Consider the following 23069-nt stretch of genomic DNA (forward strand, 5'->3'; position numbering starts at 1 on the left):
TACGCGGGCGTCCGACAATGTTCTTGTTCTCACGCGTCTTGGCGACGACGCGGATGTTCTCGACGTCCGCGGTGGCACAGTTCCCGAAGCTCAAGTCACACTCTGGCGCGAAGAAGCGGTGGAGGTCGATAGCGTCGGGCATCTTCAAGCGGGTACGTGTTTTGGTGTACATATCTGCGTGTACAACTTTATAACAAACGGGTTATGTTCTCAGGGGAAGGCTGGCCATAAGCATTTGAATGTGAACAAGGATGCTGGACGGAAAAACGATTTGAGCCAGACAGCGTACTCTCACGGGTCACAAACAACACGGCTGAAGAAGCTCCTCCCATACGGTTCGCCCTGAAGAGATACCTTACGGGTCTAATTGCAGGTCGCTTCAGTTGTGGTGAGTTCTTCTAGTCAACCTGCTTCTCTTCACTTGACGTGTCTAAACGATCTGGCTATGTAGATATATCTATACCGTAGCTTACGCCCTGCCGTCTAATTCGCAGTGATGACCACGTCGCAGGCGAATTACTGGATATCCACATCAACCTCGTCCCTTGCGTTACTCTCGCTTCGGCCTTCTTCAAGCTCAGCTGCCTCTCCTTTGGCTGGGACCTTCGCTCCGCCAAAGAATGCACGAATGTCCTGCTGCTTAGGATCGTAGCCGGCACTCCCGACGCCTCCTTTCTGACGTTTCTGCAATGCAATATCAAGCACGTAGACGCATTCCTGTATGCGGCGAGGCTTACCACAGCGTCCAGGTGCTCATGGCGGTTAAAGTCCGTTACCCGAACCTGTAATTTCGGAGGATCGTTATCTGGAAAGTCAAGCGGCTCTCCCTCCTTGGCACCCTTGGGATGGGAATTAGTGCCCGGCAACGGAGCATGGAAAGCTGGCGATACCTTGACGTTGACGGTGACCCTGGTCCACGCTGTGTTCTGCAATCCCCTGAACTTCTCTCCCGGATGGACTCCGCTCTCATCCTTCATGACCAGAGCGGGGACGAGCTCGCTAATGCACAGGCCATGGCTCGCTATAGCGATGTGGATGCCCTTTTTCCCCTCTCTGGCCGCGCTCCAGACGTGCGGCATTATGAGCTCGTCTATCGCCTGCTTCGCGCGCGTGAACAGGTCGTCCAGGCTCTCGCCCTCGGGAAACTTCTGCCAGCGCTCATGGAGCACGGGGTACAGCTGCTTGGCGAAGTGTTCTTCTAGTGAAAGGCCGGCGGTGTGGCCCCACTGCCACGGTTCGCCTTCTGCCACGCCCCAGTGCTGCTCGCGCAACAAGAGGGAGGTCTCCAGAGGCGGCTTCGGCTCGGATTGTGCTTCCTGGACAGCCTGACCGGTCCACAGGGCGCGTTTGAGCGGCGAGGCGTATACGACGGCGAAACGGGTGTCGGACAAGGACTTTCCGACTGCTTTCGCTTGCTAAAATACCGCGTCAGTCAAAGCAAACGATATCCTTGCAGCCAGCCACTTGGTGGGACCTTACGTTCATTCCTAAGTTCCACAGTCAGGTCAATGCCTTGATATATGTGAGGTATCGGCCGTCATACGGTACTCACCGTGATTGGATAGTGGTGCATCCTTCCATCCTGCCCACACGCTTCGCTGAGCTCAATGTCAGCTTCTGCTAGATGTTAGTCCAACGCTGTGCATCGGTAGTACTGACCAAGTTGTCGGTAGACTCTCCATGTCTGATCTGCATGGCAATGGTTAAATTAGCGTTGACTCGGCTACAAAACCGCACTCACAAAGGTCACGGTAAGGGTCGGGGCGGCTTCAGCGGACATGGCGGTCTGTTCCAAGTTGTGTATCACAACCTGGGGCTGTGGTCTGCATTATATACCGATCATGAGTTAACGCACGTCGGAGGCGTGCCGGACTCCGAGTCAGAGGACGGTGGAGGGCGGTACCCTAGGCCTCATAGAAGTCCTGGCCCACGTGTGTAATCTGTGTGCGTTAGTACCGCTTCCTCCTATTATACCGCGGTGATATTTTGTTTCCCGGACGGGCTGGTCCGTCCATACCTCTTGAGGGTATCTACGGTCGCATTGAGCCTTCAGGGAGCGAGCAAAAAGGGTTTAAAAGATGAGTCGGCCCAGGATCGAACTGAGGACCTTCTGTGCGCCACCTATTGTGTTAGACAGATGCGATAACCAACTACGCCACCGACCCATCGAAGATTATTATTCAACGATACAATACATATATCATCAAAGAGCACTATAAGGGCACTCCAGCTGTTACGCGAAGGTTCCTGCGTTCCTTCCTTATGTGAGAGCTCTGTCAGGACGCTGACCGACTTGACCTCCTCCCTCGCCCTCGACCACTTGGCAGGCTTGCGCGTCCTCCCCTTTGACGGTGGACGCGCGTCCCCGAAGTCGCGTTATAAATCCGCCTTGTACTCGCAAGCTCCCCTCATTCATACCACCACTATCACCACAACTACGTCTACTCGCACTATACCCTCAATCTACTCAGACCCAACCACACACGATGTCCGGTTCTGCCACTCCTGAACGCGACCACCAGCTCCTCGACATTGGAAAGCAATGCTCAGAAGCGTCTTGTCTCGTGGTGGACTTCTTGCCCTTCAAGTGCCAACATTGCGCACACGCGTACTGTGGTGACCACTTCCTTCCGACCGCTCACCACTGCGAGAAGTACGACGCCGCCAAGCTCGACCGAATTGCCCCATCCTGCCCAATATGCAACACCCCAGTGGCCATTCCTCCGGGCCAGGACCCCAACATCCGCATGGAGCAGCACATCAATACACAATGCTCTGTCATGACAGGCAAGTCGGCCAAGGCGAAGTCTACGCCGACTTGCGCTCGTCCGAAGTGCGGAAAGGTGTTGTTTGCTCCTATACGATGCGATGTAAGTAATTATTGTTTCAAAGTCTGCGGCCCTAGGTCACTGACAGCGTTCACAGTCATGCAAGCACCAGTACTGTCCACAGCACCGCTTCCCCGCCGACCACTCTTGTGCCGACCTGCCTTCGTCCTCTACTAAGACTTCACCTACTGCTAAGACATGGACGAACGTCTCGAACCAGACAAGTGCTGCTTCGGCCGCCGCAGTGGCTGCTCTTAAGCGTGCCGCTGCATCGACCAATGCGGCCTCCCCCGCCTCGCGCAACCAAGCGCAGAGCAAGAGCAAGCCACCAGCGGCTGCCCCAAAGCCCGTCGCATCCGCTTCACGCTCTAATCCGTTTTCGGCCACCGATCGGTGAGTTCACGTCCTTTCATATATCGCCAGTGGATCACTCACAGAGCTGCAGTCACACCATTCTGTTCACGATGCCTTCTCCTCCAACCCCTACCGCTGACGACGCTAATGACACCTCCAACGACCCACCGCAACGCTGCTCTCCGAAACCGACTGCTTCATCTACCCTATCGTTTGTCCCGCCTCCGCTCTTCGGCATGGCGTAATCACCGGCAACCTGTATCGCTATCCTCGGTATCCTATGTGAACTATTAATGTTGGACCTGTATTGGTAATCTTAGACGGGCGAAGGCGGAGAGGGAGAGTAGGAGGAAGGCTATCCAGGAGCGAGCGCGCAAGGGTCTCCCCATCACCGAGGAAGAGAAGGCTATCTTGGCGGAAGGAGGAGGGAAGGATGACTGTCTTGTCATGTAGCATTCTATACACACCCCATGGACCACGAAAGGAGTTATTTATCACCTTACCTTGAGGTGGCTGTCTGCATGTACGTAGCGGTAGTGCATGAGGAGAAGTGGCCATATAACGGTCCGCGGTGTCCGGGACGCGTCTCGCCCAGCGCTTGTGCGACTTGTCTCTCGGACTCCAACTGCGACGTTGCTTCATACTCTGCTCTGACTGGTGCTCCCGTTATTCCCCTGCTTTACAACTATATATCTACTCTGTGCGAGTGACCATGTCTGACAGCGAAAACGACGCGTCTGTGCTGGGGAAACGGTCCAGGAATGGCCAGGAGGCCGAAGAACATAGCGCGAAAGAGGTGGAGGCGCAACCCGATCCTATGGACGCAGAGGACGACAGCGATGATGACGTCGGACCAATGCCTATGCCTGTAGATGCAGCAGGTCCTGTAGCGAAGAAAAAGCGCAAAGGTCAGTGCGCTATTCCCTACGCGGTATGCCACAGAAAGTCCTGAACACCGTCGCAGTCCTCCCTCATGAGAAATTGTACCTTGACCACCTCCCGGGCACGGACCGCTATTCGAAGAGTTTCATGCACAGAGATGTAGTCAACTTCGCCGTCATGACAAGGTGCGTGGGTCGCGCAACTCTAGCCTTCCTTCACCCGATGGCTTATTCGAAATCCCCGCGCGCAGGACGGAGTTTCTCGTGACGACGTCCATAGACGGTATTCTGAAATTATGGAAGAAGCAAGAGCACGGCATTGAGTTCGTGAAGCTTTACCGTGCACACTTGGCCCCGGTCGTCGCGGTCTCCGCGAGTGCGGATGGGCAGCTGTTCGCCAGCGTCGCGGAGGATGGGAGCGCGAAGGTATTCGATGTTGTGAATTTCGGTAAGGCGCGCCGTTTGCTCCCCTTTGACACACCCTGAGCGCATTTCCGGCGTAGACATGATCAACATGCTCAAGCTGGGCTATACCCCGCACGCGTGCTGCTGGGTGCACAAGCGAGGGCAAGCTATGGGAATTCTCGCCATGTACGTTGACCCTACTTTTCGCATATAGGCATACTGACCCATTATCCAGCTCAGAGCGCGGCACTGGGGTCATCCGCCTATACGACGGCCGAGGGGACGGGAAACCACTTGAGACGATTGACAAGTTGCACCGATTCCCGGTGCATATCATGACAGTGGGTCTCATCTGTCTCTCCGAATTTATGCGATTCAAAAGTGCTCACGAGCGTATAGTACAGCGACAGATATGATTGTGTCATATCTGCAGACGAGGGCGGATTCGTGGAGTACTGGCAGCCTTTGGAGCCCTTCGAGCTGCCCCGAAACGTCCACGGCCTGTGGAATTACAAAAGCGAAACGGACCTGTACGAGTTCAAGAAGGTACATCATCTGCTCTCCCCACATCTTCTCATATCTTATGATCTCATTCCCGCACAGTCGAAATCCACGCCAACGTGCATCAGCCTCTCGCCCGACTCGACCCATTTCGTCACATTCTCGCTACCCGATCGTCAAATACGGATATTCTCCTTCCTCTCCGGAAAGATGACGCGCAAGTACGACGAGTCGCTCTCGGCTGTCCAAGAGATGCAGCAAGCAGGTACGGCCGTGTACAAGGTCGAGGACATGGAGTTCGGGCGTCGGCTGGCGGCCGAGCGCGAGTTGGAGCTGCCTGGACCGGATGACCGGATACCCGGCATGTGGATCAATGCGGTCTGGGACGAGAGCGGGTCGTTCGTGATCTATCCCACTTTGCTTGGGATCAAGGGTACGTGCTGGAATGTCCCCATGTCAGTTATGCAATGCATCCTGACTTTGTATCTACGACAGTCGTGAACACGGTCACCAACAGGGTTGTCCGACTGCTCGGTAAAGATGAGACGGTGCGGTTCATGAACCTGACCCTCTACCAAGGCGCCCCAGCGAAAAAGGGCCGCTCTACAGCGGTAGGTATATGCGATATGCGATGACACCGAGCTCTCTGCATTCACTGACAATTTGCAACTACAGGCCGCTGTAGCTTCGTCGAATCCCTTGTTGGCCGAAAAGTCCGTGCGTGATCCGACACTGATTTGTACGGGTTACAAGAAACCACGATTCTACATGTTCACGCGATCCGAACCCGAGTAAGTAGTGACATCCGTCGTTCTCGAACATCGCATTGACCAATATCTCAGGGACGACAAGTCCGGCGACCGCGACGTGTTCAACGAGCGCCCAACGCGCGAAGAGCAGTCCATCGCCTCCTCTGCGCCCGCCATCCGCGGAGGCCCTTCGCCCGTTGCGAACAGCGCGACGATCCACACGACACTCGGCGACATGCATCTGCGGCTGTTCCCACAACAAGCGCCGAAAGCCGTGGAGAACTTCGTGGGCCATGCACGCAGCGGGTACTTCGAGGGTGTGATCTTCCACCGTGTCATCTCGAAGTTCATGATCCAGACGGGCGATCCCCTCGGCGATGGCACGGGTGGATCGTCTATTTGGGGACACGAATTCGAGGACGAGTTCTCGGACGACTTGAAGCACGACAGGCCGTACACGGTCAGCATGGCGAACGCGGGTCCGGGCACGAACGGGTCGCAGTTCTTCATCACGACGACTGCGACGCCGTGGCTGGACAAAAAACACACAATCTTTGGGCGTGTGTTGTCTGGGCTGGAGGTGGTGCACGCGATCGAGAATGTGAAGACGAACAAGGTGGACAAGCCGTACGAGGACATCAAGATCGTCAGCATAGATATCGAGTAACCTGTGGCTTCGTGTATCTTGTATTCTCGTAGTAGGGTTGTGTAACGATACCATGGTGCTGTTGAACACGACGCCGGTGGCGGTGGGCTGAGTAAGTGCTCCTCCTTTTCGGGCGCTTGTAGGATGGTAGTTTTTGACGGTTCGAACTTTGCATCGAAGTCGACATCTAACTTAGTCTTAACCACCTACGCCCGTCAGCAGACCCTCATAGACTTGGAAGGTATACATGGTTTTATCAGAAGTCTTGCCCCCTCAGGTCCGCCTCGCATCCCATGCAACTGCTCGCAATGCAGCGGTGGCGACTTCAGCCTTGCCATCGGGCTCGGTGATCGCAACCATCCCTGGTCTCGCCACTTGCCTCTTGCCTTCAGAGAAAGGGAAACGCTGCGACGCGTGCCATATACTACAGTCGGACGCGGTAACGCTCAAGCGATGTTCAGGGTGCGCGTCGTTCTGGTATTGCGGAACACTATGTGCGCATCGCTCACAAAGTTGCTGACTCTGCTGGCTCATTTCTTGTTGTTGTCGATAGGTCAAATGGGCGCGTGGAAAGCGCACCATAAGAAGCTTTGCAAGAACTTCAACACGCTCACCACTTCGAACGAGTATCAGGCGTTAACACCGCACGACCAAGTGGACGCGCTCCTGCTCTCGCAGATGATCGCAGATTCTGCATCATGGCGCGCCGGACAGAGCACCAGTGGACCTCATGCGACCTTTCTCGACTTGTTAAAGGGCCCTCGAGCGGACGTCTTCGAGCTACCACTCTGCCTGCCTAAAGGTGCTCTGCCCTCCGAGAGCCTCTCCCTAGCCAAGGAACTCTATGGGCGATTCGGCAACAATAACTTCGCCCTGCACTCCCACCTGAACGCGTACGCCCATGGCGTCTTCCCTCTGGCCAGCCGTCTGTTCAACCACTCGTGCATCCCGAACGCAGCCTGCAAGTACATTATCAGAGCTTCGGAGCCGGTGGCGATGCAAGTCGTCGCTCTCCGGGATATCGCCGAGGGCGAGGAGGTGTGCACACCTGAACGACACCTTGGGTTTGTCGCTAAAGCTTAATTCGTATCGCAGATCACAATTCCGTACCTGGACCCCGCCCTGCCATACCAGACCCGACAGGAGGCGCTCGAGGTGAACTACAGCTTCAATTGCGACTGCAGACTCTGTCGCTTCCAAAGCGGCATACACCCAGTAAACGCTCCTCCCGAGCGAGGCAGCGATGCCTTGCGCGCTCTCGAGGTCGCGCTTCGTACATTTGCTCTCGGCGCCGACGCACAGTCAATGCGGGTGCCAACAGCCCCAGGAACGTTTGAGAGCATGCCTACGACGCTGCACCCCGTCTTCCACGAGACGTACCTGCCTGCGCTCTCAGAGGTGTTCAGCAAGACATCGCACGAGGGGCCCTACGTCGACGCGGTCGAGGCCGGCCTCACGCTGCTCGCACTGTACGTCGTAGTGTATCCGCCGCAATATCCCCAGATAGGTGAGCAATCATTGGTGCCATTACTTCTATAGATCCCGGACGCTAACATGATGTCGCGGTAGGAATGCATGCCCTGGAGCTGTCGAAGACCATTTGGAACGTCATCTGCTCCGCGGGACCTGATATGCCGGCCAGAGAGAGCGAAGTCCTGGAGGCACAAACGAGGCGGTTCCTCCAGATCGCTGCGTCGGTCTTGCAGAACTTTGGGCCGGAGGGAGACGCGGGAGGGCCGTTGGAGGAGATCCACGTGTTGCGAGACGCGCTTACTAGTGAATGAAAGTCGCCTCCCAGACTTTACGAGCGGTGAGAGGCGAAGCAGCCCGTCGGCCATGATGGAACGAATGAGCCGGCCTTTATCTGCATCTGCTTTCCATTGCGAGCTCACACCGAGCGCGCTATCCATCATAGAATGGTCCGTAAGCTCGCAATACATGCTTGATGTTCCCGCCGCGGTGATAGTGCGGCACACCGGGTGGTGGTAATGCAGAAGCGCCCGACATTGGCACGAGGAACATGAAGAAAAGCGTGTGCGAACATAGCCATAGCCCACATGGCTCCAGCGAATCCGCTGGCACATATTTGAGTGAGTGTGATGATTTGTGTACCACTGCCGACACGGTGTGGTATAGTCAACATGTATAGCACGAGGCTACTCGCGCCCAAGCCCTAGTAGAACCAGAATCGTATGTGCATACTACAGATGGAATGAATGCATACCACGTAGGTCATAGTAGACCGCTGACACCGCATAGACACGTTCGATGCAGAAAGGCCGTCATTGCGGCTTTAGAGCACCTCTGCGCCCGTTAGGCATGCCTTCGCTGCAGAGCCGGCGCAGATGATATGCCAGAATCCCGGGCGAGTCTCGCATCGTAGCACGCCAGTGTATCCGAGGCGGTTCGCTGATGCCGAGTGTCACTGCCCATTCAGCGGTGCGTCGGGGAACCGCTGAGCCAAGCATTAATATAACGCAGCCCCGCGGGGGGTGCGGACGAGTCGCTGAGCCGCCCGCTCACCGACCTGCCCGCACCACCCCTCTCCCCCTCCTCCTTGTACTTCGGCTGTTATGTCGACCCGTCACTCTTTTCTTTCGACCACTGGCCTCATCAGGCCCCCTTCGGCGGCCTCCTTTACGGAGAGCGCCGTCCCACCAAGACAAGCCCGTCCCGGCGGCACAAAGCCGGGATTGAAGCGGACCCACAGAGGGACACCGACGACTACCAGCCCTCCTGCGGATCCCCTTCCTATCCGAACCAAAGCGGGGATCATACCAATTGGCCCAGCGTTTACGGTTTGTATTGCCGTGTTTCTGTCGTTACTCTTCACCTTGGCGATATCCTGTGCCTTCATTTCCGGCGAGGATGAGCGGCCTCCATTTGCTAGCCTCCTCGATGACGTTGCTGCAAACACACCTGGGGTGAGTAGGTGTGATTGCGGGTCCAAAATAAGTTAAGGCTTACCTTGTGTCTGTAGATCGTACTCGTGGGCGATGACGTCGACGTGGACATCGACGAGCCTGCGGTGACTATCCGTTGGTCCATCATTGCCTGCGGCGAGGAATTTGTTCTCCCCGGATCCGAAGGGGCGCATGGTAGCTCAGGCTGCGGACTACCATCCATGCCGCTCGCGATTCTGGTTGACGGGTGAGTTGGTACTCATACGACGCACAGAACTCACATTGACAAGCGATTCAGAGGAGCGGAAACGGCGGCAACGTACGACCCCGCACTCTTCCCCTATCTTAATGGCGGTAGCCAGCGGAACAAGTGAGTAAGGGCAATGTGACCACGCCATGATGTAGCTGACTTGCCTCTAGCATCCAGAATATGTTCCAGTTTGACGACGACCACGTACTGGACGTCTACCAGGCCCGCCTTTACCCGTTCGACACCTACCTTCTAACCAGCACATTGCGAGCTGTTTCGGCGGCCGACAACCAAAGCTTGCCCATCCAACGGTTGTCCACCATCGACATCACGTCGAGTTTTGTCACCGTTTCCAGCGATACACCCAGTTTCGTGAAGGGCAGCAATGGGACTCAGGAGACGTCCAGAGACCTCACGTTACGGATCAGTCGGCCTCCAGAGGCGCGGATGTACGCCCTGTTGCTCTTCGGATCGAGCTGGATGCTGGCGCACGCCACCATGGCGCTCGTGGCATTCTCGTGGCACCTAGAGGACGCAGACAAGGTTCTGAAGCATCTCGCGTCGACTTTCATCATCATCCTCGTAATTCCACAATTACGGGCCGCCATGCCTGATGCGCCAGGATTTGACGGTGTGTGTCGGATAGACTGCTACGGTGTCTGATACTGATAGGCACGGTCGCTAGGAGTGTTAATCGGTCGGTGCATACCAAGCTACAAAACAGTAAGGGCTATGAGACTTACCACACTTGATAGACGCGATCGGTTTCTTCCCGCAGATGCTAGTGACAACAGTGTCGGCCCTGATGCTGATCGCCACGATGGTGAAGAAAGAACTCCAAGAGCTGGACGAAATTGCAGTTCCAGACCTCGAAGACCGCAAGGAGGCTCCTGCACCGCTGTCGACTGGGCTGTTGAGGATGAGGAGAGGCGGCGCGTCCGTCGATATCAACCACATACGAAACTTTAGTCGTACGCTGTCGAATCTCGGTCGGCCTGCGATGGGGTAGTTGTGTCTTCGTGGGATAGGCCAAGTACGAAGAAGTACTTGGACGCTCTGTATAGTATGACCTGTGGACTCATTAGCGAAATTGTAACACTTGTATATGTTAGGTGTTGTTGAACGCCATGATCAACCCCAAAAATCTGCTTATTGCGATGTTGCCTCGCAAATTTTGAGATATTTACATACGTGATGTATAGTGGGACATGTGCATGTGGTGGTTACAGACAGAAAGACTCAAAGAAGTCTCGAACCTAACGCAGCGGGCATGGGCGCTTATGGATCATCGTGGCATTCACGTGATCTTCGCATGACGCGCCACGTCCGTGATGGGAAGCGCCCACTGAACGTGTCCATGTCCGGCGACAGTGCTGCTTACGCCGCCATGTTCTTGCTCTCGCTTGCTCACTCGTATCCATCTCGTTGACCCCACGGCCTTGGCCTGGAAGGAATATCACTTCTGTAGGACGGACAGAAATACACAGAACTCGTCATGCCGGTCGGTATCGAAGCTTGGGTAACGCAAATACCACCCGTAACAAGAGCGTGGCTCGCGCTCTCCGTCTTGACAAGTTTGGCGGTCGTAAGTGTACTGGAATTTGTACAGCTGCTCAGGCCTATACGCTTTCTTTTTCAGCAATGTCAACTCGTTACACCACTGCAGCTGTACTTCAGCTTCAAGGCTGCCTTCACGAACGCGCAGGTACGTGCGACATCTTGGCTCCCTTCGCTCCCCGGGCCTGACGCTTCTCCAGCCATGGCGTGCTTTCACGACATTCTTCTACTTTGGAAGCATCTCCCTCGACTTTGTCTTCCACATGTTCTTCTTGTGAGACCGCCCTTATCCCCGACCTCCCCGTCCGCAGCCCCGCTCATGGCTCGTTATCGCAGCATGCGCTATAGCAGGATGCTCGAGGAATCTTCCTTCGCGAACAGGAAGGCGGACTACTTCTGGATGCTGTTCCTGTCCTCGCTGATGCTTCTGGTGAGTGCTTTTCGCCGGGACAGAATAACCGCCCCTCCCGCGCCCCATCCGCGCCCTCCACGCCCTAACGCACGCTCCTCCTCGCACGCCAGCTCCTCTCTCCGCTCGTGAACCTTCCCTTCCTCTCCTCGCCCTTGGCGTTCGTGCCGATCTATCTCTGGTCGCGGCGGCACCCCTCGACCCCCATTTCGCTCTTCGGCCTCGTCACTATCACGGCCCCGTATCTCCCGCTCGCACTGGTCGGGCTCGCTTGGATCCTGAACGGAACGTGGAGAGCTGCTGCGGGCGACCTGCTGGGGTGTGCCGTGGGCCACGTCGGCTGGTTTATGCAGGACGTGTGGACGCGCGAGATGATTGGGGGCCCGACCGTGCTCAGCGAGGCACCAGAGGCCTTGTGCGTAGCGCTTCCATCGTTGCTGCAGTCGCCGTTCTGACGATCCTTTTCTGCTCAGGAAACGGCTCTTCGGAGACGTTTGAACCCAGCCCCAGGGATGTGTACATTAGATCGTTCTGCAATCGTTATCTGATAAGATCCGGCCTTACGGCCCTCACCGCGCGCTTTCACCCTGACATCACCAAGATCCGCCTATGGACCGCGGTCACTGGCATCACTTCTCCAGTTCAGCTCTCTGAGCATCCACGTATACAGCTCGGTGGGAGGGGTACACCGCGGCGTGGGGTGAAGTGTCGAGGGATGCCCCACATCCGTGTCATCCCATATAATACTGCTTTAGTCTGGCGTTTGAGGCCTACTGTATCTTGACCTTCAGGGGATGTGAGAGTAGACGAGGCGGCACCTTGGCATCGGAGTGGGCGAGAGAGGCTGAGGAGGATGCAAAGGAGAAACGGGCGACTCAAAATTCGCACACTATCGAGAACAACACCTAGCCAATGACATGATCAGCACCCACAAGAGATGCGAGCCGGCGACGTCCCAATAAAGCAGCATGTCTTGTGCCACTGTACAACGAAACCTTCCCATTTACGCCCGTGGGGAGTGCGTTGGCATGGGGAACCAGGAGGATCTCCTCTAGACCAGAGCAACTTGAGGACGTCACGGTCTATATACTACAATCTATATATGCGTTAGTTGTGTACCTGGTACCAAAGAGTCCACACCGGGATGCCCGACCGGCGAACAGCATAACAAGCCCCTTTGGGAACCAGTGTACATAGTTCGCCGCTATACGCTCGACCAAAAAAAGTATGCACAGAGACTCAAAGGCTGCGTTGGGCGCACCGCAGCTAGGTACCCCTCCCACTGATGACTCCCTCCAACAGACATGTCATGTTAACTATCGCTAAATTGACGCAGTTCTCAGACATCCCCTTAGACCTATGTTCATATGAGCAGTGAGTACCCCGTCCGCAGCTCGAGTGCTCCAGGCCGTGCACTATGTATACGGCAAGTTGGGTCACTATCATCGATTCTCGTTGTTCAGGGCAGTGAACCTGATGCCGCATCACTCAGAAAGGTTTCCATTGAACCTCGCGTCCACCTGGCGGTACGGGTTGCACGTGTAAAAGCGCCGCGAAGGTACTCGCAGCTCGCGTGTCAGTGCGCGACTCGCACCGGCGTCGATAGCTCATCTATACGTCTGCCTATGGGAGACAAGCTCATCTAGCGACGCTCTCGCGTCGCGCTCCCTTCATAGCGCGATGGAGATATCTATATTGGCAATGATGGATACGGAGCACGCCATACTCAAGAGTCGACATTCAGGCATCCACATGCCGGGCCTCCGGGGCTGCATGATGGGGACCTTCGAGGAGAACGCGGACGCGTCGTGCACATCAAGACTCCAGCGCGCAGAAGCGACAGGTCGAACGCGCCGTGATCCGCGTGAACGCTCCCTCCGTGTCTGCTTGCGCTGCGGCTAGTCGATGTCCTCGCCCTCGATAACGCGCTCGCCATCCTCGGAGAACTTCACGTCGCTCTGTGGGGAGCATCAGTTACGGCACTGCCGAGACGCGCCGCGCAGGTGTAGAGGGAAAGCAGGGATGGAAACGACGGTACGTACCTCGTGGCCGGCCGACTTGCCTACGTACTTCGTATGATCTGGTGGGAGAATATGACGATCAGTCGGCGTGTGTGCGCAGGGCCCGGAGGGGCGAAGAGAGCGAGCAGGACTTACGGCCGTACGCCGCGAGCTGGCCCTGCGCGTTGTAGAAGTCCACGCGCGTGTACGCGAGCGACTTGCCTGTTCCACGCCCCGGGGCTCGGTTCAATCACGATTCCGCACACACGGCTGAACGCAGAGACGCGGGAGGGTGTACGCACCGATCCCGGTGACGACGGCGGTCGCGGTAAGCTCCTCCCCAACGCGGCCTGCGGGCTTGACGAAGGACGTGCCGATGTCGACAGAGACGCCGGTCATGTACTGCCCCTTGGTCGCGACCGCAAGAGAACCGAGCGTATCGGTGAGGGACATGATAAGCCCGCCGTGCACGGTCTGTGGTCCGTTATCGCTCAACTCCACCGCGCGCAGGATCGAAGAATCATGGAATGGACGCTCACGCCAACACGGTTCACTGATGAGGAGGGCGTGTGGGAGAGGCGAAGATACAGTATCACGTATGTTAGCGTTATTTGTCTTTGGGAACGCGCAGTTAGGACGTACGGTTGTACGGCTCGATCTTGAGAGACGCCTTGAGCAGGCCTGGCTTTGCGTCAAGGATGGAGAGCTGCACGGCGACGCGTCAATCTCCCGAGACATGGTGGGCGGCATGCCATGTATACACGAGGCACGCAGCACACGGCGGGTCCACACGCACATTGGGGAAACATTGCTGGTCGTGCCCTGGCGGAGAGGGTGAAATCTTCAGGCTGCTGTGTGTACGCTAGAAGCAGACTCGGAAGTGAACAGGCTTACCTTTATTCTCCACGAAAGATCGCCATACCTGTCGAACACGCCGGTCGCGTCACGGCGACGTACGTATGTCAGGACTGGCAGGTTGATAGGTGGGCCTGCTGTGCACTCACTCGGCGGGTAAATCTGAGACACGCAGCCATAATTGTTCAATGGGAGGTTGCGCAAAATTGGCTAAGAAGTTGCCGTTGAACAAGCCTGTGAAGCCGCTTCGTCCTCGACGTCGAACTCAAGAAAGATGAGTACATACTCACGTCGCACGCGCGGGGAACCCGGGCGCCCGAACCCACGTGGCACTGATGCCGACTCTCCGACGTCGATGTCTCTGTTCCTGCAACTCTGCTTCTGCAGCCAAAATGACTTGCATCCCACGATGTGCCTGTCGGCTCCTCATGCCCTCCGCGCTCTGCTCAGTTGAATCTTGCGGCCCTGTCAGGAGTACGGTAAATCCGTCTCGGAGGCTGTACTGAATTTTCACCGACACTTCAGCATCACGACAGTTGACAGACCAAGCCACCATCTGGCTGGACATGGTCTTGAGCACAGTAAACCCGCCTCCGACAGGTTCGGCCGTCATTGTGCGACGCATCTCCACGGGCGGTGGACTTGGCGAGGCCGCACCGCGCTAGGGTGTTCTCTGGGAAACACTCGCACGAAGGAGAACCCCAACATGCCGGGTCCGGGCCAGCCGCAGTTCTGCACCTGGCGACGCCGCTACTCCGATGCAGGTCCATAAGCTCGAGCCACTCACGTATCGCGTAGAATCCGCCTCCCGGACCGCTCGGTGTGTCCCTTCTTGTAGCGCAGCGCCAGTTTACCGCGGCGTGGGATGCGACCTACCGAGATTGGGCTGAGGCACACGCCAAAATACTCATCAAGGGCACAACTGTCAACTCCGTGAGCGTTCGAGTGTTTCCGTCTGTATACCGGACTGCTCACCAACTGCGCTTTCCCTAAGGTTGTTAGTTCGTGCCGTGGAAAGCGGCCAAGAGAGCAACTGGGGTGTCTCCAACGATGTTGTACCGCACCAGTCAAACCGCAAACGAGTCAGGGCTTGTACGCGGATATACCATGCAGGCTTTAAACCCGTCGGCCGAGCGACCTCTCGCAGTACTTGGCATGGGTCCCCTCTCGGTACCGCGAGGGCGATGCGTGGACGAGAGTACACCGGTACCCGAATCGGGTGAGGAATGGAGATCGCCGGGTTGATCTTCGAATGCGACCCTGAGAGCCGACGAGGCGGCACACAATGTAGGGCCCTGCATCCGCCAGATGTTATCTCTTACCGCGTTGGTCACCGCATGGCTGCGCCGTTCTCACCACGCCGCCGGAGCAAGTCTCTCGCGATACGACGCATCTTCATCACCAACTCCCGCAGATAGATGACGCACTTGATTATGGTCGCAAATATTCGCTGACCGAAACAGACACTCCTCCCTCCCACGCACCTCCGGATCCCCTCCGCAAGGTTCAACACGCCGAGGACATCCCTGCACACAGCATACTGCGTCCGGACATCCGGACGTCGGAATCAGCGAGGCTTGTCAGATCATTGCGCAACATGTCAGGTCAGCACCCTCGACACGGAAATTTGTGCTTATTACCATTTCAGCAGGAAGGTCCAGGTGCTTCGTGGCGCTGGACGGCGCGAATGCACGCGCGACGTCAAGGTACTGGCGTATGGGCGTCTTCCTGTCGACTGTTCCGCGCGTATTTTCGCATCCTTCGAATCACGGTCCATATCTCTGCACGCAATCGGGGTCGCAGCCGTTTCTTCTCCTCGGAATGCCAAAGAATCCGCGTTGGAGCAACCTCACTTTTCGCAATTTCTCGCGTATCCCGCGAACACTGCCCGGGGACAGACAATACGGGTACGTCCCTTACCGGTTCTCACTCTATCGCGGAGCCATCGCCAGCTCGCATCTCTTGGGATTGGCCGACACCCGAAGCCTCGGCGTGTGGGATCCACGACTTCTTGACATATAGAAGACACGGAATCAGGCGTCTCGCGATCCAGGTTCGCCAAGCTATGTTCGTCTGCCACTCTGCTCCGCTCCGGGGCCCAGTCGCCCACGTCTGAGCGCTTCCATGTGCTCGAGTTTTTCCAAGTATGTCCAAACGCATGCGGAAACCGTTCACAGCCGCGATGCAACCCTGGTGCCCATGAGGGTATATCTAGGGCGCCGAACGGCTGTGGTCCCTCAGCGACTTGTTGCCCATCCCTTCCCTTTTCCCCTCCCTCCCCCGTACCCTCCCCCTCCCTCCTTCCGACATACCTGCCGTCATGCCAGACAACGGTGTTGACGACGTGCCTCGTGGGGACCATCCTTCGACGGTCAGCAGCGTGTCGACGATCACTCCTCCGGCACAAGCCCATGTGGCCCCGGTCTCTTCTCTCAAGTACGATCTCGAGAAGTCTTCGCTGAACACTTCCACCGCGGCATCGTCCATCTCTGACGGGAAGAGCGTGCTCGACACCGAGAAGGGCATCATTTCCTGGGAGGGGTACCAAGATGACGAACTGCCCGCGAAGACGCAGGCACACTGGCTGCGCAACCTGCGTTTCCAGGTCTTTTCTCTGTACCGCAGACTCTTCGGCATCGTCTTCGTCACGAACATGGCCGTCTTTATCGCGACCTGCGTTAAGGGTGGCGCGGAGGGCGCCGACGCACAGTTCCTAGGAAAGGTCGCGGTTGCAAACATCTTCGTGGCCATTCTCATGCGTCAGGACTACGTTATCAACGCTTTCTTTACCGTTGCCTGTGCGGCACCGCAGTCGTATGTCCCTCCGCTGATCGTGTCTATATTTGCACTAATCGAGGTCTTAGGTGGCCGCTCTGGATCCGCCGCATCCTCGGGCGCGTCTACACGATCGGAGGAAGTGGGTAGCGAGCGTCATCCCCTTGTTTCGCGTCACTGACGCGCAAACTCTAGTCCACTCCGGTTGTGGCGTCAGCGGAACGGTTTGGATCATCCTCTTCGCCGCACAATCGACCCGTCAGTTCCTCAGGAACGATCACGTAAGTTCATGATGTTGCAGGCAGTTTGTGGTCAAGCTCACCTGCGCCGCAGATTACGATTCCCACCTTGGTGTTCACGTACATCATCATCACGCTTCTTCTGGGAATGCTCACATTCGCGCACCCGAAAATGCGCGTTAAGCGTCATGATACGTTCGAAATGACGCACCGTTTCCTTGGGTGGACCGCGATTGCGCTCGTCTGGTGCCTGGTAAGTGTTACTACAGCGCTGACCACGCACAACTGAGATGGACACGGACGCTGATTTATCGGCTCGCAGATCATCTTCCTCATCAAGGACTATCAGGAGCCTGGCCAAACCTTGGGCCAGGCAGTCGTTCGCGCCCCTCCCTTCTGGCTCGTCCTCATCATGACCTTCTCCATCATCCTGCCGTGGCTCCGGCTCCGCAAGGTCCCTGTCCGCCCCGAAATCCTCTCCGACCATTGCGTCCGTCTGCACTTCGACTACGGTCAGTGATCCGGACACCCGTCTATATGCCCGAGCCCGTGCTGATCGCACATTGTGGTTCTAGTTGACACACACCCGGGTCATTTCACCCGCATGTCCCTCAGCCCGCTCACGGAGTGGCACTCCTTCGCGACGATCTCCGTGCCGGGCGAGAAGGGGTACTCCGCCGTTGTGTCACGCGCAGGCGACTGGACGAGCGAGACCATCAGCAACCCCCCGAAGGAGCTCTGGGTGCGCGGCGTGCCCTGCTACGGTGTCGTTCGCGTTACACCGCTATTCCGGCGCGTGCTCCTCGTCGCGACGGGCAGCGGGATCGGCCCGATCGCACCCGTCGTGTTCGCGCAGAAGACCAAGCTGCAGCTGCTGTGGACCGCGCCCGCGGTGCGCAAGACGTTTGGCGACAAGCTGGTGGACTCGCTCCTTGCGGCGAACCCGAGCGCCGTCATCTACGGTGAGCATTTCCCGCTGCCTGCGGGATAACTGCGTGCTGACGAAAGTCTGCGTGCCCAGATACGCGCGAACACGGCAAGCCGGACATGGTGAAGCTCGTGCACCGCATGGTGCGCGAGTTCGACGCGGAGGCGGTGGTCATCATTTCGAACGAGCCGCTCACACGCAAGGTCGTGTACGGGATGATGAGCAGGGGCATTCCGGCTTTCGGCGCCATCTGGGATTCATAAACTGCTGCCATACGATTACGATAACGGCTGGACTGCTACTCGCTTCGTATGGGCAGTACTGTACGCGCTATTCACGACTCGACACTAGACTGGGGATCCCGTCCCTGTATGTATTCTATGACATCCGTTACTTTGTATCAGCTTTACATATTGCTGGAGACTCCGAACCTGAATGTGAGCGTTCGGAACATCTTGTGCCCGTAAGCTGCCCTCCTATCTCGGCAGTGAATGATAGCTGCTTTCGAGGCGCCTTCCACTCTGTCCGTTGAGTACAGAGTACCCTATACATGGTGCGGCATACATTGCTCACCATAACGTGGCGGGCGGCTTACACCGCGGAGCCGCGGCGCCTAAAGGTGATCACACGCACTCCTGAACGTCGACACCTGCCAAAACGGGACTTGCACGCCTTGTTGCGTGGTATGGACAGTTGACCTCGGCGTCGGTCCCTGCTTCATCCCGAGCCTATGGGGTCCCATGATTCCTCCATGACAGACATATACCACGACAACTCACGCGGCCTGGGCGACGCTCTCGCCGTTCTTCCCACCACTCCTCCATCCGCCACGAGTTGCCTGTCGCGCTCACTGCAGTGCCTGTGAGTCTTCGAGAACTTCAGGGGTACAACTGAATACACGGCTCGCACTAACTGCGGATCAAACAGTCACAGTCACACCTCCACTACCTTCACCCACACCGTCGTGAGCAATGCGTGTTGACGAAGGCTTCCAACCGGTGAGCAATGGAGGGTGCACACGACCGACATTTCACTGACAGACGCGCATCAGGTTCCATTCGTGGAGGGAAATCCGTACAGCACCGACCCCGTCCTGCCCGCGCTCCTGAAGCGCATCCTCCCGGCAGATGTATTCCGGGATGTCGACGCGGACCTGGACCGTTTCGGCGGAGAAGTCCTGACGAGTAAGCGCCACAGCTGCTGGCCGTCGCCGCCACATGCACTATGTCCGCTGACGGGTTAAGCGTACGGTAGCCATGCGGGAGCTGAGCAAGCATGCCACACCGCCTCAGCTTATACAGTACGACTCGTGGGGACGGCGCGTGGACGAGCTCCGGACGTCGGAGGGCTGGCGCGGGCTCAAGGAGCTGTACCAGCGTGAGGGCACGGTCGCCATTCCGTACGAGCGCAAGTACGGCGAACATAGCTGGCCGTATGGCTTCGCGAAGCTTTTCATCAGTGTCGCAGACTCGGAGGTGGTGGGTGCATCGTTGTAAATGTACCTGCCAGAAGATGACTGAGTACGCGTTTCACAGGTCGACTGCCCGTTGAGCATGACCGATGGTGTTGCTCGTGGTGCGTACTGGAAATTTGCATGTGCCACATCCCCCATTCTCACCGTCTGTTACAGTTCTGGAGCTATCCGGAACGCCACAATTGAAGGAGGAAATATTTGCCCGATTGACCAGGTATGTCACCGATTTTCACCGTTACATTCTTCCCTAACTATGTGCCCACAGTCGAGATCCGGCGCGGGCATATACTGCTGGGCAATGGATGACGGAGGTGCGTGTTGGTGTACTGGTGACAACCCCGCGCTCATCTTCCGTAGCGCCCTGGAGGTTCAGACGTATCCCGCACAGAGACGGTTGCTGCACCCGTCCCAGGAATCACTACTTCCTATGGGCCGCAGTACAAGATCGACGGCTTCAAATGGTTCTCCAGTGCTACCGACAGCGACATTGCACTCGCCCTGGCACGCACCGGACGCCCCGAGGACGGCTCCCGCGGCCTCTCCCTGTTCATGATCCCCGTGCGGCTGCCGCTCGTGCGCCCCCCAGGCGCGCCCCGCCCGTCCGCGCTCACGAACAACATCCACCTCCACCGGCTGAAGAACAAGTTTGGCACGAAGATCCTGCCGACTGCAGAGCTCTCCATCCAAGGTGCGGAGGCGTACCTGCTCGGGGAGCCGAACCAGGGCGTGAAGCTGATCACGCCCGTGCTGAACATCACGCGCACGCACTCCGCGATGAGCTCGGTTGCCTACCTCCGCAAGCCGCTCGCGATCGCGACCGCGCACTCGCACGGGCGCGCGATCAAGGGTGGGCAGCAGCTGTTGAAGGACACGCCGTTGCATGTGGCGGAGCTCGCGAAGCTGCATGTGTTGTATCGCGCGCTCGTGCACTTTGTGTTCGGGTCGATCGTGCTGCTCGGGAAGAATGAGTGCGGGGTAGCGAGCGAGAGTGAGGGCCTTCGGTTGCGGCTGCTGACTCCCGCAATTAAGGCGTTTGCCGCGGAGAAGTGTGTAACTGCGATGGAGGAATGCATGACCATGCTCGGTGGCGAGGGGTATATGGAGGAGAACGGAATTGCCAGGTGCGTACGCGGATGGACAACATGGTCGTCTGGTGGCTCACCTGGATCGCAGGTTGATTCCAGACGGCATAGTGGAGAAGATATGGGAGGGTACCATCACGGTCCTATCTCTGGACCTCGTGAGGGTCATCGAGAAGTCTACCACACTCAACGCATTTATCAAGGTACGCACATTTCCGGCATTTCTTAAAGTCCAGTTAATAAACCAACGAGCACGCCTTCAAAGTGGACCGAAGACATCATCGCGTCTTGCCCCGCTCCGCTGGCGCAAACCCTAGCGGCGCCACTAGCATCCCTCCGTGACGCGTTGCCCGAGCTCGTGGAAGCATACAAGGCGCCGCTGCACCCCCTCGTCCCTCGTCCGGCACTGTTCGTGTTCAGCCACATCGCGTCTTCTGTGTATCTCCTGGAACATGCCATCTGGGCCGCGAAGACTTCGGAGCCCGGCCACGAGATCGACGCTGAGGTTTTCAAGCGGTGGGTTTTGGAGGGCGGGCTCGACACGGCCCTGGAAAACGTACGCCGGGCGAAGAACTCATCGCAGGATCGCATGGAGACCAACTCGGCGATTGTGTATGGCGTCAACGCTAGTAAAGTTGCGGCGCATTTGTGAGGGGTCACCGACCGGTCTGCGAACTATGCATCCTGTAATTGGAGTATCAATGTCCGGAGCCTAATTTTACGGAAGGAAACATGCATTACTACATCAACATACAGAGAGGGACTGTTTACAGCGATGTTTACAAGAAGCACAGGTATGAATACAACCAGAATCCTAGAAGTTATGCGGTATGAGGCACCAAAAAACACCTTAGATATCAGGTGTTGGTGAGAATCATGCAAAACGCTAGTATAATCCGAGTCAACTCACCCAAGCAGACCTCGTCCGCCCCATCCTCGTCGTGGGATGAAGGTAAGTCTTACCCTGCGATCATCCGATCTGAGCACCTCTATAATGACCTCTTGCTGCGAGCTGATGTCAGCAGACGATAGGAGATCTATTGCCACGGAGCGTTCTTACGTTTTCTTGGGCGGCGACAAGTTCTGCGAGGGGTTGGAGCGATGATGTCGCGAAGGACGATTTGGTGAGAGGACCGAAAGACAAAACAAGATCCTCTCGCAAGAGCCCCTAGCAAGTTCAAGGCCGGTCAATCATCCGAGATACAGTGTGGTAAACCCGCATGGGCTTACTGCTGTAGCGGCAGGGCTCCCCGGTGCAACGCCTTCAACTTTTGCAAACGGCTGCGGAGTGTCGGTGGAGGCATGCTCCGTAGAGGAGGCTGCCGCTGTTACTGGTTGGGACTGTGCGCTCGGATCGTAGACTTGTTGTAACGCGAGCAACATGTTGTCCATGAGAGCTTTGAGGTCATTCCGCAGCTCGATGATCCGCACGCGAGCGTGGCGCACGGCCCATATATCTACGTCCGCCAGAGGAAAGCCCTCGGAGTCGACAAGAGGAGTGTCCATGGTCATAGAGTTGCTCTGCAGAACCGAGAGTTGGGCCTCCATCTCTGCTTCAATGGCATCCTTGCGGGCCATGAGCGAGCGTACATTGTCGGCAGCAGCAGAGTTGTTCATGCGTGGAGGCAGCGTAAATCCCATAGCAGGTGGTGGTCGCGGTTAGAAAGCAGCCTCAGGCGAGGCGGACGCGTCTCGCTTACGTCTAGTAATGTAAGTCCTATATTCGGAGTTATCCCGCATAACTAAGTGCACTCGCGTCTCACGCGCCACCGCGAGCAGCGCGTCTGCAATACTGTTGACAGCCACCACATCGTCTCATTATCCCTCCTCTCCAACATGGACGAGTTCACCCAGGGCAGCTACTCCCTGCAGCCTAAATCACGAATGCGGAAGGCTTCGTTTAACTCGCAGACATCCGCACAGACAGTACCCGTAAACTGGGGCCATAGGGCAACCACACCAATCCTGAGGCACCGACCATCTGCCGCTAGTATCCGTAGCGACGTGTGCGTACCACTTTCACAATGCATGCATGTGGTGGATATCTGAGTACGTGAACGCGTGAATCAGCTCTGAGACAGACCGCTCGGAGATTGTCGCGCCTGTACCACGAAGACATCATATCCTTCAGACCTCGGAGAGTCGACATTGGCTGGGTACACCTCCGCTGCATCCTCACTCCCGCGCAACTTCCCCCCTCTCTGCTACCGCGACGTCACCCTCGCACAGAAGG

The 23069-nt window shown here is 57.0% G+C and overlaps 11 protein-coding genes and 1 non-coding gene across 12 annotated transcripts; 8 read left to right on the forward strand and 4 right to left on the reverse strand.

Moving 5' to 3' along the window:
- Positions 1-17: 17 nt before the first annotated feature.
- Positions 18-346, forward strand: TRAVEDRAFT_36836 (uncharacterized protein; the record flags this gene model as incomplete). Its single annotated transcript, XM_008039100.1, has 2 exons — positions 18-152; positions 215-346. The coding sequence occupies 2 exons, from the start codon at positions 18-20 to the stop codon at positions 344-346; spliced, it is 267 nt and encodes an 88-aa protein (XP_008037291.1).
- Positions 347-516: 170 nt separating this feature from the next.
- TRAVEDRAFT_46748 (phosphoglycerate mutase-like protein) lies at positions 517-1780 on the reverse strand (the record flags this gene model as incomplete). The annotated part of the gene is made up of 7 exons (XM_008039209.1): positions 517-684; positions 738-839; positions 891-1415; positions 1480-1487; positions 1553-1598; positions 1660-1689; positions 1742-1780. 7 exons carry the CDS (start codon positions 1778-1780, stop codon positions 517-519), a joined length of 918 nt encoding a protein of 305 aa, XP_008037400.1.
- A 299-nt stretch (positions 1781-2079) lies between these two features.
- TRAVEDRAFT_t72 lies at positions 2080-2165 on the reverse strand. Its single transcript has one exon. It is a non-coding gene; the product is annotated as a tRNA-Val (tRNA).
- Positions 2166-2486: 321 nt separating this feature from the next.
- Positions 2487-3225, forward strand: TRAVEDRAFT_121328 (uncharacterized protein; the record flags this gene model as incomplete). The annotated part of the gene is made up of 2 exons (XM_008039594.1): positions 2487-2870; positions 2926-3225. 2 exons carry the CDS (start codon positions 2487-2489, stop codon positions 3223-3225), a joined length of 684 nt encoding a protein of 227 aa, XP_008037785.1.
- A 669-nt stretch (positions 3226-3894) lies between these two features.
- Positions 3895-6443, forward strand: TRAVEDRAFT_147434 (peptidyl-prolyl cis-trans isomerase; the record flags this gene model as incomplete). The annotated part of the gene is made up of 10 exons (XM_008039595.1): positions 3895-4090; positions 4147-4249; positions 4315-4511; positions 4567-4654; positions 4704-4809; positions 4868-5014; positions 5072-5402; positions 5465-5580; positions 5645-5760; positions 5812-6443. The coding sequence occupies 10 exons, from the start codon at positions 3895-3897 to the stop codon at positions 6383-6385; spliced, it is 1974 nt and encodes a 657-aa protein (XP_008037786.1). The 3' UTR covers positions 6386-6443.
- Positions 6444-6611: 168 nt separating this feature from the next.
- Positions 6612-8148, forward strand: TRAVEDRAFT_122197 (SET domain-containing protein; the record flags this gene model as incomplete). Its single annotated transcript, XM_008039596.1, has 4 exons — positions 6612-6858; positions 6918-7402; positions 7460-7871; positions 7934-8148. The coding sequence occupies 4 exons, from the start codon at positions 6612-6614 to the stop codon at positions 8146-8148; spliced, it is 1359 nt and encodes a 452-aa protein (XP_008037787.1).
- A 789-nt stretch (positions 8149-8937) lies between these two features.
- Positions 8938-10526, forward strand: TRAVEDRAFT_122666 (uncharacterized protein; the record flags this gene model as incomplete). Its single annotated transcript, XM_008039597.1, has 5 exons — positions 8938-9288; positions 9345-9514; positions 9566-9637; positions 9688-10154; positions 10255-10526. The coding sequence occupies 5 exons, from the start codon at positions 8938-8940 to the stop codon at positions 10524-10526; spliced, it is 1332 nt and encodes a 443-aa protein (XP_008037788.1).
- Positions 10527-10952: 426 nt separating this feature from the next.
- Positions 10953-12060, forward strand: TRAVEDRAFT_28608 (Der1-like protein). Its single transcript, XM_008039042.1, has 6 exons — positions 10953-11102; positions 11157-11222; positions 11275-11348; positions 11411-11504; positions 11597-11898; positions 11957-12060. The coding sequence occupies exons 1-6, from the start codon at positions 11013-11015 to the stop codon at positions 11979-11981; spliced, it is 651 nt and encodes a 216-aa protein (XP_008037233.1). The 5' UTR covers positions 10953-11012; the 3' UTR covers positions 11982-12060.
- Positions 12061-13080: 1020 nt separating this feature from the next.
- TRAVEDRAFT_147439 (Thioesterase/thiol ester dehydrase-isomerase) lies at positions 13081-14593 on the reverse strand. Its single transcript, XM_008039598.1, has 9 exons — positions 14488-14593; positions 14378-14405; positions 14280-14305; positions 14126-14189; positions 14023-14036; positions 13786-13957; positions 13640-13705; positions 13526-13563; positions 13081-13441 (listed from the first exon to the last, which is right to left on the reverse strand). The coding sequence occupies exons 1-9, from the start codon at positions 14515-14517 to the stop codon at positions 13382-13384; spliced, it is 498 nt and encodes a 165-aa protein (XP_008037789.1). The 5' UTR covers positions 14518-14593; the 3' UTR covers positions 13081-13381.
- Positions 14594-16658: 2065 nt separating this feature from the next.
- TRAVEDRAFT_166830 (uncharacterized protein) lies at positions 16659-18662 on the forward strand (the record flags this gene model as incomplete). Its single annotated transcript, XM_008039599.1, has 7 exons — positions 16659-17152; positions 17203-17255; positions 17309-17394; positions 17447-17605; positions 17675-17864; positions 17928-18314; positions 18374-18662. The coding sequence occupies 7 exons, from the start codon at positions 16659-16661 to the stop codon at positions 18541-18543; spliced, it is 1539 nt and encodes a 512-aa protein (XP_008037790.1). The 3' UTR covers positions 18544-18662.
- Positions 18663-19251: 589 nt separating this feature from the next.
- On the forward strand, positions 19252-21488 carry TRAVEDRAFT_122464 (uncharacterized protein; the record flags this gene model as incomplete). The annotated part of the gene is made up of 9 exons (XM_008039600.1): positions 19252-19278; positions 19332-19464; positions 19535-19758; positions 19816-19855; positions 19911-19968; positions 20020-20065; positions 20112-20875; positions 20928-21039; positions 21102-21488. 9 exons carry the CDS (start codon positions 19252-19254, stop codon positions 21486-21488), a joined length of 1791 nt encoding a protein of 596 aa, XP_008037791.1.
- Positions 21489-21742: 254 nt separating this feature from the next.
- TRAVEDRAFT_122065 (uncharacterized protein) lies at positions 21743-22477 on the reverse strand (the record flags this gene model as incomplete). The annotated part of the gene is made up of 3 exons (XM_008039601.1): positions 21743-21823; positions 21897-22004; positions 22067-22477. 3 exons carry the CDS (start codon positions 22475-22477, stop codon positions 21743-21745), a joined length of 600 nt encoding a protein of 199 aa, XP_008037792.1.
- Between the last annotated feature and the right edge of the window lie 592 nt (positions 22478-23069).

The sequence above is a fragment of the Trametes versicolor genome (assembly GCF_000271585.1).
Source record: "Trametes versicolor FP-101664 SS1 unplaced genomic scaffold TRAVEscaffold_5, whole genome shotgun sequence".
NCBI lineage: Eukaryota > Fungi > Basidiomycota > Agaricomycetes > Polyporales > Polyporaceae > Trametes > Trametes versicolor.